Source organism: Dendrobates tinctorius, unplaced genomic scaffold (genome assembly GCF_039654945.1).
Source record: "Dendrobates tinctorius isolate UK_male_01 unplaced genomic scaffold, ASM3965494v1 ptg000265l, whole genome shotgun sequence".
Classification (NCBI taxonomy): Eukaryota; Metazoa; Chordata; class Amphibia; order Anura; family Dendrobatidae; genus Dendrobates; species Dendrobates tinctorius.
Genome location: NW_027361932.1, coordinates 6,841,501 through 6,856,045, shown reverse-complemented (window position 1 = coordinate 6,856,045; position 14,545 = coordinate 6,841,501). Strand labels below are relative to the sequence as shown.

Sequence of the window (14,545 nt, the reverse complement as noted above, 5' to 3'; positions counted from 1 at the left end):
TACCGCTGCCTGCCGGACGCTGTGGTGTGAACAGCGTCCGACATGACAACTGTTCTGGGAGAAAAAAAAACAGCCTTGACTGTTTAAACTGTGACTTCTGAGGGGAAATTGGGTTTCTGCAGTGACTACTTAGACTTCTGTAGAGCCCCCAAAATATTAAAGTAGGTTTGCATATCTCATCTGCTGGTTGCTTTAACCTATCCCTATCCTTAGTCTGATTAGGTTCAACAGGTAAGGCTAGTTTCACACTAGCGCTTTTGAGCGCAGCGACGGCCTGCGCACGGCCGCCGCTAAGCCCCGCCCCCTGCCGCACCTCAGCCGGTAGCTCCGCCTACCGGCGCATGACGCTGCATGTGTCCTGCGTCCCCTGTCTTTATCACTGGGGGCGCAGGCCGTGCGCAGTATGCGTTTGGCGGCGCATGCGCCTTTTTGACGGTGCGCCGAGCGCAACCAAACTGCAGCAGGTTGCGTTTGGCGCAGGTCGGCGCACCGTCAAAAGGACGCATGCAGCGTCATGTGCCGGTAAGCGGAGCTACCGGCGGAGGCGCGGCAGGGGGCGGGGCTTAGCGGCTGCCGTGCGCAGGCCGTCGCTGCGCTCAAAAGCGCTAGTGTGAAACTAGCCTAACTTGGATATGGTCACAGTCTGACAGCTGTAGATTATAAAATGTATTAGTGATTTCAGCAAGTTATGATAACTTGATTTCCCTTTTCTGATTAGATCTATGATAACACCATAAGAACAAAAGGCCTAATTACAGGCACTTCCTAAATACTATATACAACCTACAAATGGCAAATGAGGTTTAATACAGATAATTGTAAGGTTATGCACATGGGAAGGAGAAACAGATGCTATAATTACTTACTAAATGGGAAACTGCTGGGGAAATCAGACATGGAAAAAGACTTAGGCATCTTAGTCAATAAGAAGCTAAATTGGAGTGCCCAGTGTCAGGCAGCTGCCACCAAAGCAAATAGGGTCATGGGATGCATTAGAAGAGGTCTGGGGACACGAGACGAAAACATAATTCTCCCTCTGAAAAAATCACTCGTCAGAACACACTTGGAGTATAGTGTGCAATTTTGGACGCCGGTGCTCAAGAAAGACATTACTGAGCTTGAAAGGGTTCAAAGGCGGGCTACTAAAATGATAAATGGAGTTGGTTCACTACAATACCCAGAAAGGTTATCAAAATTAGGTCTATTTACTCTAGAAAAGAGAAGACTTAGGGGAGACTATATATATATCTACAAGTATATCAGAGGGCTATACAGAGATCTCTCCGATGAACTGTTTGTACCAAGGACTGTGACAAGAACAAGGGGGCATTCTCTTCGTTTGGAGGAAAGACAATTTCTGCACCAGCATAGAAGAGGGTTCTTCACGGTAAGAGCAGTGAGGCTCTGGAATTCTCTTCCTGAGGAAATGGTGATGGCCAACTCACTGAATGAATTTAAAAGAGGAAAGGATGCTTTTCTTGGGAGTAACAGTATAGAAGGTTACCAATAACAGAATATTATAGGTAGATGGCTGACCCAGCTTAGGGCAAGGAATTTTTTTCCCTATGGAGAAAATTGGCTTCTACTCTGTGGGTTTTTTTGCCTTCCCCAGGATCAACAATGCAGAACAGCTGCACTAAAAATAGGCTGAACTAGATGGACATAAGGCCTTCCTTCAGCCTTCAAAACTATGTTACTATGTTACAAAAAAGGGAAGTATAAGCCACTTAAAGGGAAGGTGCCATCCAAAATTTTTTTTTTTCAGCAATTGAAAAAATGTGAAGAATTAATGTTTACATTTTCTTAAATATTATCATGTTTTTAATTTTGTAAATTATGAAAAATAATTTTAAAAAGTTTGTTATTTCCACTTGTTAACACTAGGGGGAGCAGCTACTGAAATTTGGCACAAAAACCTAGTGTGCAACTAGCTCACATTACTTCCCTGCAGTGATTATGGGCGGGATCTGCTGACATGGGTGTGATGTCACTCCTCTCCTCCCCTTCTGGGTGTTTGCTAAGAGAAAAGAGAGGATGACATTTAGGAACACAGTGATCAGCCATTTTGATGGGGCCTGCAAAGTTACTGACTGTCTTTGCATGCAAAGTCTGGATCAGGACAGGTCATCAATCAGCAGAAATGTTTCCTGGATTTCTGTGGAGCAGACAAGCAGATGGTCCATCCAGGTGTATAAAACACAGCGCTCGATGTACAATCCCTGGCACCGAACAGGGCGCCCCCCATAGACCAGCACACTGCTCTCCTGAAATACTCTGTGCTGCTGTCACCCTGCTCCTTCCACCATTTATCAGGCCCCTGTCGCCTCGCTTTCACATATCGCCAGTACAGGATCTGAGGAGAGGAATGGGGTCTTCGGTCACCGAGGATGGCAGGCAGCAAGGATGCTGGGAGTAGGGTGACAGCAGCACTGAGTATTTCAGGAGAGCAGTGTACTGGTCTATGGGGGGCACAGAGGGAGATATATGGTGGAGGAGCAGGGTGACAGCAGCACAGAGTATTTCAGGAGAGCAGTGTGCTGGTCTATGGGGGGCACAGAGGGAGATATATGGTGGAGGAGCAGGGTGACAGCAGCACAGAGTATTTCAGGAGAGCAGTATCACACGGGATAGGATTAGATACACGGCTCAGCAGTCAGTATCACACAGGATAGGATTAGATACACGGCTCAGCACACAGTATCACACAGGAGAGGATTAGATACAGGGCTCAGCAGTCAGTATCACACAGGAGAGGATTAGATGTCCAGCAGATTGCCAAGTGTTTTGAAACAGCAGGGAGCAGCTCCTCCTATGTTTTGCAAGAGCAGGGGCTGCAGCTGGCTGTGTGTTTTGGAAAGAGCAGCTTGGTGTCCAGGAGCTAGTCCTGGTTCTTCTCCTACAGCTGGTATGTGCAGAGTGAACATCCAAGCCCTGTTATGCTGGAACAGTACAGCATCCAGGGCTTGCAATAGAGTGTAAATGAAGCTAAAAGGAAAGTACTGGGCTCTAATAAGATGGCGTCTGGCCACACCTACAGCTGTGAATTGAGCTGCCCACAGAGGCGTGGCCATTTCACTCCTGATGCAGCTGCAATGAAAGAGATAGGGTCGGCAGCCGACCGTTAAGTCTTATGCCCAGGGACTGCCGTAAATGAGCATGGAAAGTGTCGTTCAGCAGCCAGAGAGGCAAGATGGCAGCCCCCAGTGGCTGCATTACTACAGAAAAAAAAAATACATACACACCACTGAGTCAAGCTTAGGGGACAATATCTTTTTATACTATTTTCTTTTTTACATTAAATTATGAAAAAACACGGCACCTTCCCTTTAAGAAGAAAGGTTTAAGGTATCAAGTGAATATAACCATGTGGTTAAAGATTAATGGGGCTGAGTACAAGAAAAATGAATGAAAGTGCCAAATAGAAATTGGTAAGTCTCTGAAGTAAGCTAGCAAAGTGCTTGAAGTGCATGAAAGGTCTATCTAAATAAGAGAGATAGTGTTGCCTCAAATAATGAGCATAGCAGCTAAACAAATATACCTGACCTGTTGGTGGTAGTGGCTCCCTAACGCGCGTTTCGCATATGCTTTTTCTATGGGGAATGCGTGTAGATGCCGGGTATCTGTAAGAGGTCTATTTATAGCCCTGTCAGGTGCTTAAGGAGGTGAATTGCAATGGCGCTCACTTCACAGTGCCTGGGAGTGACATCAGGTGGCTCGGCATCCCACGTGACTAACCCGTAATCCCCAGCCCAACACGTCAGGGCAAGGGGAGGAGTCAGCCACACTCAGGACGCGTCACCACGACAACGCACTAACCAGCTATGAGAGCGAGCACACACCACCGAGGAGAGAAGATGGGGAGAGGCGGTTCCGTACATTGAAGCCGCATAGCATATCATGAGCTGACATATACTGAAATATATGTCAGCTCATGTTATGCTATGCGGCTTCAATGTACGGAAGTCACAAGGCCGCCCACCGAAACCTATGATTAGCTGCAGAGGTCATTGGATTTTTCTCTGATGACACACTATTCTAGTCACCTGACTGCTGCAGGCTTCATCAATCCTTTCACCTGCTGAACTGGCACAGACCTCTGGAACTGCCTGCGCTGGAGCCATAGGGCTTCTGGTAGATTTAATATGTGTTTATTTTACAAGCATGAATGCCTTTATTTTTTTTTTAGTTTTCCTGGGTCGTTCAGCCCTGTTAATTCACTTTGTCTTCAAAACACTGTTGTGGAAGACCTTTATAGCTCTTTATTGTAAAATCACTTTGAAGCAAACTTTTTTTTAAATAAATTTATCTTCAGTATTAAAGAGATGGCAAAAAGTTTGAGTTTCTCGATTGACTGTATGAAACCTCTGGAGACTACATCTCCGGAAAGTAGCTAAAGGAAAACTGTCATGAATTAGCTATAAATAATAGTGATGACCTTTTAGTTATTCTGCTAATTTGAGTGAAGTAATGTGCCTCTAAAGAGGATTCTTTTGGAGGGAGGATCATGACAGGAGAGGTTTGAACCTTTTCATGTTTGAAGGGCTTATGGGATTGAATGTCTGGAAAATGTTGAAGGAACCAACTTATTTTTCATTCATGTGCATTGTGTTAACAGCTGTCTTTTTTTCTTTCTTTTTTTCCCCTTTGTTTCCTACTTTTTTGGAAGATCTCATACACAATCAAATATATACAAGTGCTTCTCAGTAAATTAGAATATCATCAAAAAGTTAATTTATTTCAGTTCTTCAATGCAAAAAGTGAAACTCGTATTATATAGAGTCATTACACAGTGATCTATTTCAAGTGTTTATTTCTGTTTATGTTGATAATTATTGCTTACAGCCAATGAAAACCCAAAAATCATTATCGCGGAAAATTAGAATACTTTATAACACCAGCTTGAAAAATTATTTTAAAATCCGAAATTTTGGCCTACTAAAATATATGTTCAATAATTGCAATCAATGCTTGGTCTGGGCTCCTTTTGCATCAATTGATGCATCAATGCAGTGTGGCATGAAGGCGATCAGCAGTTATGGAAGCCCATGTTGCTTTGATAGCAGCCTTCAGCTCGTCTGCATTGTTGGGTCTGGTGTCTCTCATCTTCCTCTTGATAATACCCCATAGATTCTCTGTGGGGTTAAGGTCAGGCGAGTTTGCTGGCCAAGTAAGCATAGAGATACTGTTGTTTTTAAACCAGGTATTGGTACTTTTGGCAGTGTGGACAGGTGCCAAGTCCTGCTGGAGAATTAAACTTCCTTCTCCAAAAAGCTTGTCGGCAGAGGGAAGCATGAAGTTCTCTAAAATTTCCTGGTAGACGGCTGCGCTGACTTTGGTCTTGATAAAACAGTGGATCTACACCAGCAGATGACATGGCTCCCCAAACCATCACCGATTGTGGAAACTTCACACTAGACCTCAATCAGCAAAGATTGTGTGCCTTTCCACTCTTCCTCCAGACTCTGGAACTTTGATTTCCAAATCAAATGCAAAATGTACTTTCATTTGAAAATACCTTTAACCACTGAGCAGCAGAACAGTTCTTTTTCTCCTTGGCCCAGGTAAGACGCATCTGGCGTTGACTATTAGTCATGACTGGCTTGACACAAGGGATGTGACTTAGCCCATATCCTGGATACATCTGTGTGTGGTTGCTCTTGAAGCAATGACTCCAGCAGCAGCCCACTCCTTGTGAATCTCCCCCAAATTTTTGAATGGCTTTTTCTTAGCAATCCTTTAAAGGCTGCGGTTATCCTGGTTGCTTGTGCACCTTTTTCTACATCATTTTTTCCTTCCACTCAACTTTCCATTAATATGTTTGGCTACAGTACTCTGTGAACAGCCAGCTTCTTTAGCAATGACCTTTTGTGGCTTACCCTCCATGTGAAGTGTGTCAATGACTGCCTTCTGGACATTTGTCAAGTCAGCAGTCTTCCCCATGATTGTGGATCCTACTGAAAGAGACCTTTTTAAATGCGTAGGAAGCCTTTGCAGGTGTTTTTTGTTAATTATTCTAATTTAATGAGATAATGACTTTTGGGTTTTCATTGGCTGTAAGCCATAATCATCAACATTAGCAGAAATGAACACTTGAAATAGATCACTCTGTTTTTAATGACTCTATAATATGAGTTTCACCTGTTGTATTGAAGAACTGAAATAAATGAACTTTTTGATGATAATCTAATTTAGTGAGAAGCACTTGTACTAACTGATCATATGTTTAGAAACACTTTAAAACAATCACTTCTAAATGTGTTCGATGAACACTCACTACAAAACCATAGACTTAAAAAGGAGTTGTTCTCATAATTGGTTCAAATGCGGCCTCTAATTTTGTTGGCAGGTATGATCTTTCCATTTCAAACATGGCTGTGGATATTCACTTCGATTGAGTCAAAAGATTTTAAAATTTACTAGTGTCTTTTATAAAAAAAGAAATGTTTCTGAGCCTGGATTTTTAATATTTGACTCAATCTTTCTGTTTTCTATAGAAAACCCCATGGACATTATTCTACAATAGACTCATTGGGACTGATTCATTAAGACTGGAATTTGTATCCTAGTCTTAATAATGGGTATTCAAGATGAAGACGTGCAAAATTCATTGAGGCGCACACAACTTAATGAATTAAGCACATCTTCTCACTGGTTTGCGACTTGCCAGAAATTTAGCCTAAGTCAGGGACTATACAACATTTCTGGATTAAGTTACACAAATAGAGTTCGCCGGGAGGAATTCACCACACCCTGTCCTGCCCATGCCCCACCCACTTTGGTGGATCTGGCTGGAACTGGCAAGGAAAGCACAGAATTCGCTAAATTTTCCTCAACTTACGCTTGGGCAATGATTTGCAACTTTTCAAAGTGTTTTATTCAATAATTTTGGTGCAAAGCTCTTGGAATCGGGGCCACTGTATTATCATTGTCTACAGGAGAGCTTAAAGGGCTTGCCAAAGATCATTATGAAGTTGGGTGGGGGGGTGGAGGAGAGATGTTTACATAGTTATATTTTAGCCTGAGCTTTAACTGGCTAGTCAATACCTTACAGTGGGTTCAACTTGTTTTTACTTGCCTTTTAACAAATTGGCTTACCAGGCCCTAAAGATAAAGCAGCCCATAACTGTTTATAGTGCTGACAGGAGGCACAGAAGTATACCATTTTTAACAGTCAATAACAGTTTTGTTATTAGGACTGACGAATATGAAACACGATGACACATTTGTCTTCTTTTTAAATATTAAGAACATTTTGAAAATGATCAACATAGAAAGCTATTAGCTGGTTATCATTCACATGTAATGATTCAACTATTATGCAGATCCCCAAGGAAAAATTTTCAGCATATCATAAAACACTTTAAGTGATGCTTCAAGAATTGATGGAAATCTATCGGTAGAAATGAGCGATTTATTAGCTGTATTATCTGTACGTCTTTGTCTTGCGTAGCCAAATTATTATCTGTAACTACTGGGTGTTGAAGTAACAATGCATCAATGGAGTCTGTCAGGCATCAATCAGACCAGGTTGTCTTGGACAATAAACAATTAAATAAATTGAATTCATTGTCAAAGTGAAAATTGTAGTTAGAAAGAAAATCTAATAATCTGTCAGAGTAAATCAATTGCACCAACAGTTGAAATCTGCCTCATATCAAATCACAGGCTGAACTTTGGTGATCCCATACAAACAAGCCCCGAATGATAAGACCTGCTAACTTGCTGATTTTCAGGGGTCATTACTCTCATGTGTTTTGGTGGTAGAGAACCAGTAACTGTCTGCAGGATGACAAGTGTATAATATATCAATAGAAGCAACATTGTTCTTCGCACAATCTCGCTTTATTTGGCAGGTCTGACTAGTACGTTCATCTCAATCTGAGAAACAGTAAAAATAGCAATGCATTTAGCTGGGCAACCATTTGATAAAGTGTTTGGATATTAGTTACATTAGTTTTACAACTTGGAAATACAACACCTTTTCATTTCTCAAATTTAGTGATTCATGGGTCTAGGATGTAGCAGGCAACAGCTGCTGAGATCACGCAGAGACCGCAATAATGTCTTAAAGTATGATTACTTGTAATCACTTGTTTTTCTTTCACCAAAAGTATTTTAACTGTTTTGCTGCTATGGGTTTTGGAATAGTGTTGTACTTTTTGATTTTCACAAATCAAGCTTGAATTATAAAAATAAAGACAAATCATTTTATACCTCCATATAAATCCAAAGTATAGGTCATCAATATCATAATCTTGAGGAAACCTTATTAAGATGATCGAAGCATCTTTCAACTGCCATCCATCTAATGTGTATGGTGGTCTTTATGGCGGTGGCTTATGTCCCATGAGAATAAAAGTTGGGCCTTGCTTAAGTTCAACATGCTTGATTCTTCTTTCCTCTGTAAGCTGTTAAGAGACAAGACACCACCATCTTAACAAAATTAAATATAATTTCTCCAGAAGTGCTCAAAGATCTGTTCAAATTCCACAGTTTGCCTGGACTTTATATGGTACCCATAAAATGATAGTAAATAGTCATTTTGTGATTTTGTTTTTCTCAACCTAGGTGCCCTTGTGGCCAACTTCCTGACATCCGATCTTGATAGTTTTTCATATTTAAAGAATATATCTGCCGAGGGACATCTTTACAATGCATTTAACTTGATTGCAGCAGACTTCAAGTAAGTTCACTAAATTATCATGACATTTTGTGAATAGATCACATAAACTTTTCAGGGTGATCATCATTTCTGGGGTAAGATGAACAGCACACAAAATATTTAACTCTTACACAAAGGGATTTCTGCTTTAAATCAACTTTTTTTTATACCTTTTATACCTTTTTGTCTTTGGATAGATGTTCTTTAAAGGGATTATGCCATCAGAAAATGACATTATTTAAATTTATGTTAAACATATTTTTTGTATTCTTTTTTCATATCACATCAAATATCCAAATCCATATACACTCACTGGCCACTTTATTAGGTACACCATGCTAGTAACGGGTTGGACCCCCTTTTGCCTTCAGAACTGCCTCAATTCTTCGTGGCAGAGATTCAACAAGGTGCTGGAAGCATTCCTCAGAGATTTTGGACCATATTGACATGATGGCATCACACAGTTGGCGCAGATTTGTCGGCTGCACATCCCTGATGCGAATCTCCCGTTCCACCACATCCCAAAGATGCTCTATTGGATTGAGATCTGGTGACTGAGGAGGCCATTTGAGTACAGTGAACTCATTGTCATGTTCAAGAAACCAATCTGAGATGATTCGAGCTTTATGACATGGCGCATTATCCTGCTGAAAGTAGCCATCAGATGCCTGTTCTTAGCTGAGAGGAGTGGTACCCAGTGTGGTCTTCTGCTGCTGTAGCCCATCTGCCTCAAAGTTCGACGCACTGTGCGTTCAGAGATGCTCTTCTGCCTACCTTGGTTGTAACGGGTGGCAATTTGAGTCACTGTTGCCTTTCTATCAGCTCGAACCAGTATGCCCATTCTCCTCTGACCTCTGGCATCAACAAGGCATTTCCGGCCACAGAACTGCCGCTCACTGGATTTTTTTTCTTTTTCGGACCATTCTCTGTAAACCCTAGAGATGGTTGTGCGTGAAAATCCCAGTAGATCAGCAGTTTCTGAAATACTCAGACCAGCCCTTCTGGCACCAACAATCATGCCACGTTCAAAGGCACTCAAATCACCTTTCTTCCCCATACTGATGCTCGGTTTGAACTGCAGGAGATTGTCTTGACCATGTCTACATGCCTAAATGCACTGAGTTGCCGCCATGTGATTGGCTGATTAGAAATTAAGTCTTAACACACAGTTGGACAGGTGTACCTAATAAAGTGGCCAGTGAGTGTATACTGTATATGTTAAAAATATCTTGAAAGCTTGTCATTCTCGCTTTAGCTACTAAGCCTCATATTTATTTATTTTACTCATTTATATAGCGCTATTAAATCCACAGCGCTTTACAGACATTATTGGCACTGTCCCCGATGGGGCTCACAATCTAAATTCCCTATCAGAATGTCTTTGGAATGTGGGAGGAAACCGGAATACAAAAAAAACCTTTTGGCCTACGGTCTGCAACTTTATAGATGGCTGGCAAACCAAATGTACAATGTCCATACATTATAAATTACAGCAGATATTGATTACACCAAGCATTACAGTGGTACTGCGCAATATTTTTACACATTGTAGGATTTCACCTGTCTGGTAGCTGCTTGGATATGCAACAGCACAGGGTTTTATATAAAAACAGCATAAAGTTTATTGTCTATCATAAACTTCACAGCTGCAAAATGAAAACCGGCTTAGAGACCAAACACGGCTTCGCTACCTGGCTTCTACTAGCCGTTCTGTGTATTCCCTCACCCTAGGGTGCTAGAACGGATCGAGACCCTGGAAGGCCTTGGACATTTTCCAGGGATCTCAAAAATGTAAGCAGTGTGTGGCTAGGATATACAATAACTCCATATTCTCCTTAAGCAGGATACTAGCTGGTAGGGCTGGACCACCTGCTGAGCCAGGTGTCCAGTTGTGACTACACATGCTGAAAGATGGAGTGCTGTGTGAAGCTGAAATATGCAGGTGACAAAGTTAGAAAGACTGATTAGGCAGGCGGGTTGGGATGTGCTTGAAGAAGCCCACACTTCCAAGGGCCTGGCTTGAAACTGTAGCTTTGTCTTCTCGTTCTTATTTTGCTGCATTCTTGTCATGCTTTTCTGTTTTGTGCAGTGCATGTCAGGTATTTTATTGAATGTGCAGTAAAAGATCCAGAACATATTTTAAACGAATGTGGCTAATTTTCTTCCACGCTCCACAGATATCAAGAAAAAAACCTCAAAAACTTTGTTTTAAATTCAGTAAATTTACGGACAGTTCGCAACCCAGATAGTAGTCTTATATTGTTATTGTTATAGAAGAAGATACATTGATGGGTAAAACCCACTCATCGTATAGTCACAGCTGCGCGTGTCACAGAGCATGTGTAAAAAGCTCTCCTGTAAAAGTCGGAGCCTTTTTTTAACATGAAAATTCACAGAACTAAAATAAACATAATATGGAGAGCACACTCATTGATATACAGTTGCACATGAACTGTTCTATAAATGTATACATTACATCCTTCGTACACATCCATTGACTGCGGGAAGCAAATCATCTTTATACTTGGCCTACTGCGTCAGTCCCATAGACAACAAATTTCCAGGAATGTTAGTCACAGTCATTGATTCCTACATTCTTGTGGCTGCTGTAAAGTGTATCTCTAAATACTGTCAATAGTAGTTCAGGCAAAATGGTTGTCCCTAAATTCATGTAAAAGAAATGATTTGACGACCATTTTAACCTGAACACATTCTGGGACAGTAGCACAATAAGAAACCTGCATCAAGAAAGGAGCTTGTACACTAATAAAAGCAGAGATGGGAAAGTTTATTACCTATCCAAACTTAGGAATCCAACAGCCCTGAAATACAGGAAAAAAAACACATGAATTCCCATTCTTTTTTTTTTGTTACCCCTGCTGAAAATGGTGTTGCTGATTAGTTAAATCTTCTGTAAAGCTTCAGAATTTTGGTCATATAAATATTGTCTGAAAATCTTCAGTACTTATGCTTGTATTCCAATGTTAATGTTCTTCACTGATTATAGCTTATTTTTTTATGTTTTTGCTTTTTGATCTGAAAGTTGATTTATTTTCACTGGCTGCAGACAGATCTGTCACTTAAGTTCACTTTCAGAACATGTAGAGATGCCAGACAAGTGACCCGTCTTTCTGTAAGCGGAGGAGCTAGCTGTAACTGAGGGTTTCTGGGAATAGACACAGTTAGTTCTATCATGCACATAATCTAGGGATGTTCCTGGCAAGTTGACTTGATCTCCTGTGACTAATAAATTGAGTTGGTCATGCATTTTTGTACTCACTACTTCAACATGGTTTTCCACATAAAATAGGCCTATATGCTAGAATCAAACATTCATACCTCAATGTCAGATGCCATATTTACAGTTATAGTTATAGAGGAGAGATTTTAGAAGATGTAAATTTATCTTGAAGATATGTTAAATGTCACTTGGGATAATTGTGCTGCTGCCAACTATTATCAAACTGTAAGAACAACTGGACTATGTAGGAAACATGAGCAAAACAAGAAAAACATATTTTCGACTAGCTTACAACATTCATGGTGATCTGTGATAGAATCAGAATCGTAGATTTGGAAGGGACCTCCTGGGCCATCTGGTCCAACCCCCTGCTCAAAGCAGGATTCGCTAAATCATCTCTGACAGATATCTGTCCAGCCTCTGTTTGAAGACTTCCATTGAAGGAGAACTCACCACTTCCCGTGGCAGCTTGTTCCACTCATTGATCACTCTAACTGTCAAAAAGTTTTTTCTAATATCTAATCTCTGTCTCCTCCCATTTAGCTTCATCCCATTGCTTCTAGTCTTTCCTTGTGCAAATGAGAATAAAGTTGATCCTTCTACAATGTGACAGCCCTTTAGATATTTGTAGACAGCTATTAAGTCTCCTCTCAGTCTTCTCTTTTGCAAACTAAACAATCCCAAATCCTGCAACCTTTCCTCATAAGACAGGGTTTGCAGACCGGTCACCATTCTGGTTGCTCTTTTCTGAACTTGCTGCAGTTTGTTGATGTCTTTTTTAAAATGTGGTGCCCAAAACTGGACACAATATTCCAGATGAGGTCTGACCAAAGAGGAGTAGAGGGAAATAGTGACTTCACGTGATCTAGATTGTATGCTTCTGTTAATACATCCTAGAATTGCATTTGCCTTTTTTGCTGCTGCATCACACTGTTGACTCATATTCAGTCTGTGATCTATTAGTATACCCAAGTTTTTTCACATGTGCTGTTGCTTAGGCCTATTCCTCCCATTCTGTATATGCTTTTTCCATTTTTATTGCCCAGATGTAGTACTTTGCATTTTTCCCTGTTAAAAACCATTCTGTTAGTTGCTGCCCACTTCTCCAGTTTATTTATATCTTTTTGAATCCTCTCTCTTCTCTAGTATTAGCTATCCCTCCTAGCTTTGTGTCATCAGCAAATTTAATCAGTTTACCCTCAATTCCTTGATCTAAATCATTGATAAAGATGTTGAACAATACAGGGCCCAGGACAGAGCCCTGTGGTACCCCACTTGAGACATTATTCCAACTGGATGTGCAGCCATTTACGACCACTCTTTGGGTCTGATCACTAAGCCAGTTATGAATCCACCTAACAGTTGCCTTGTCCATTCCATACTTAGTCATTTTTTCAATAAGGATTGTATGAGATACTTTGTCAAATGCTTTGCTGAAGTCAAGATATACTATATCTACAGCATTTCCTGATCCACCCAATCAGTGATTCCGTCATAGAAGGAAATTAAGTTAGTCTGACATGACTTATTAGTTACAAACCCATGCTGACTCTGTTTAATCACTTCATTCTTATCCAGGTACTGACATACATGTTGTTTAATAATTTGCTCAAAGATCTTTCCTGGTATAGAAGTCAGACTCACTGGCCTATAGTTGCCTGGGTCCACCTTCTTCCCCTTTTTGAAGATAGGAACAACATTTGCTCTTCTCCAGTCTGCTGGGACTTCTCCTGTTCTCCAAGAATTTTCAAAGATTATGGACAGGGGTTCAAAAATTTCTTCTGCTATCTCCTTCAGTACTCTGGAGTGTAATTCATCTGGATCTGGAGACTTGAATTCATTTAGGTTAGCTAAGTGTTTCCTCACTATCTTTCTGTTTATAGATATCCTGGATTCTTCTATTCCCTTAATAGGATAGTGAAGAACAGTTGATGTTACATTTCCTTTCTGAGAGAAAACAGATGCAAAATAGGAATTTAAAAGTTCGGCCTTCTCAACATCCTGTCTTACCATTTCATCATTTTCATCCTGTAAAAATCCTATAGCATCTTTGACTTTTCTTTTACTTTTGACATATCCCCAAAATCCTTTATTATTGCTTTTGACATCTCTTGCAAGCCTCAATTCATTGTCCGCTTTAGCTAATCTGATTTGTGCCCTGCAGGTTCTGCAGACAGCATTATATTCTTCTTTAGATATGCCTCCCTCTTTCTATTTTATAAACATTTTTTTCTTCCTTTTTAGCATGTGCTTAATAAGTTCTGTGTTCATCCATCCTGGCTTCCTTAAATGCTTCCTATTCTTCCCTCTTTTCGGAATTGTTAACAGTTGTGCTTTGAGAATTTAATTTTTCAAGATTTCCCATCCTTCCTGGACATTTTTGTCTTTAAGGATTTCCAGCCATTGGATCCCTCCAATTCTCTTTCTGAATCCCTTAAAATCTGCCTTTCTGAAATCTAACCTTGACGTCTGAGTCTTCACAGGTCTTCTTCCTCTAGTTATCCAAAATTCTAAAATAGCATGGTCGCTACCTCCTAGGGTCCCAGCCACTTTTACCTCCTCAACCATTTCCTCCCTGTTTATAAGGATTAGATCCAAGGTAGCAGTTCCCCTAGTTTTGTCCCCTACCTTTTGGAAGATAA

General features: G+C 40.7%; 1 protein-coding gene across 5 annotated transcripts in view; it reads left to right on the top strand.

Moving 5' to 3' along the window:
• Positions 1-14,545, top strand: part of TANGO2 (transport and golgi organization 2 homolog) — a 349,095-nt gene that overhangs the window by 224,004 nt on the left and 110,546 nt on the right. For all 5 annotated transcript variants that reach the window (XM_073559053.1, XM_073559054.1, XM_073559055.1 and 2 more), the window contains one exon: positions 8,569-8,683. In XM_073559053.1, the coding sequence (XP_073415154.1) occupies positions 8,569-8,683 (115 nt within the window). The remainder of the gene's footprint in view (positions 1-8,568; positions 8,684-14,545) is intronic.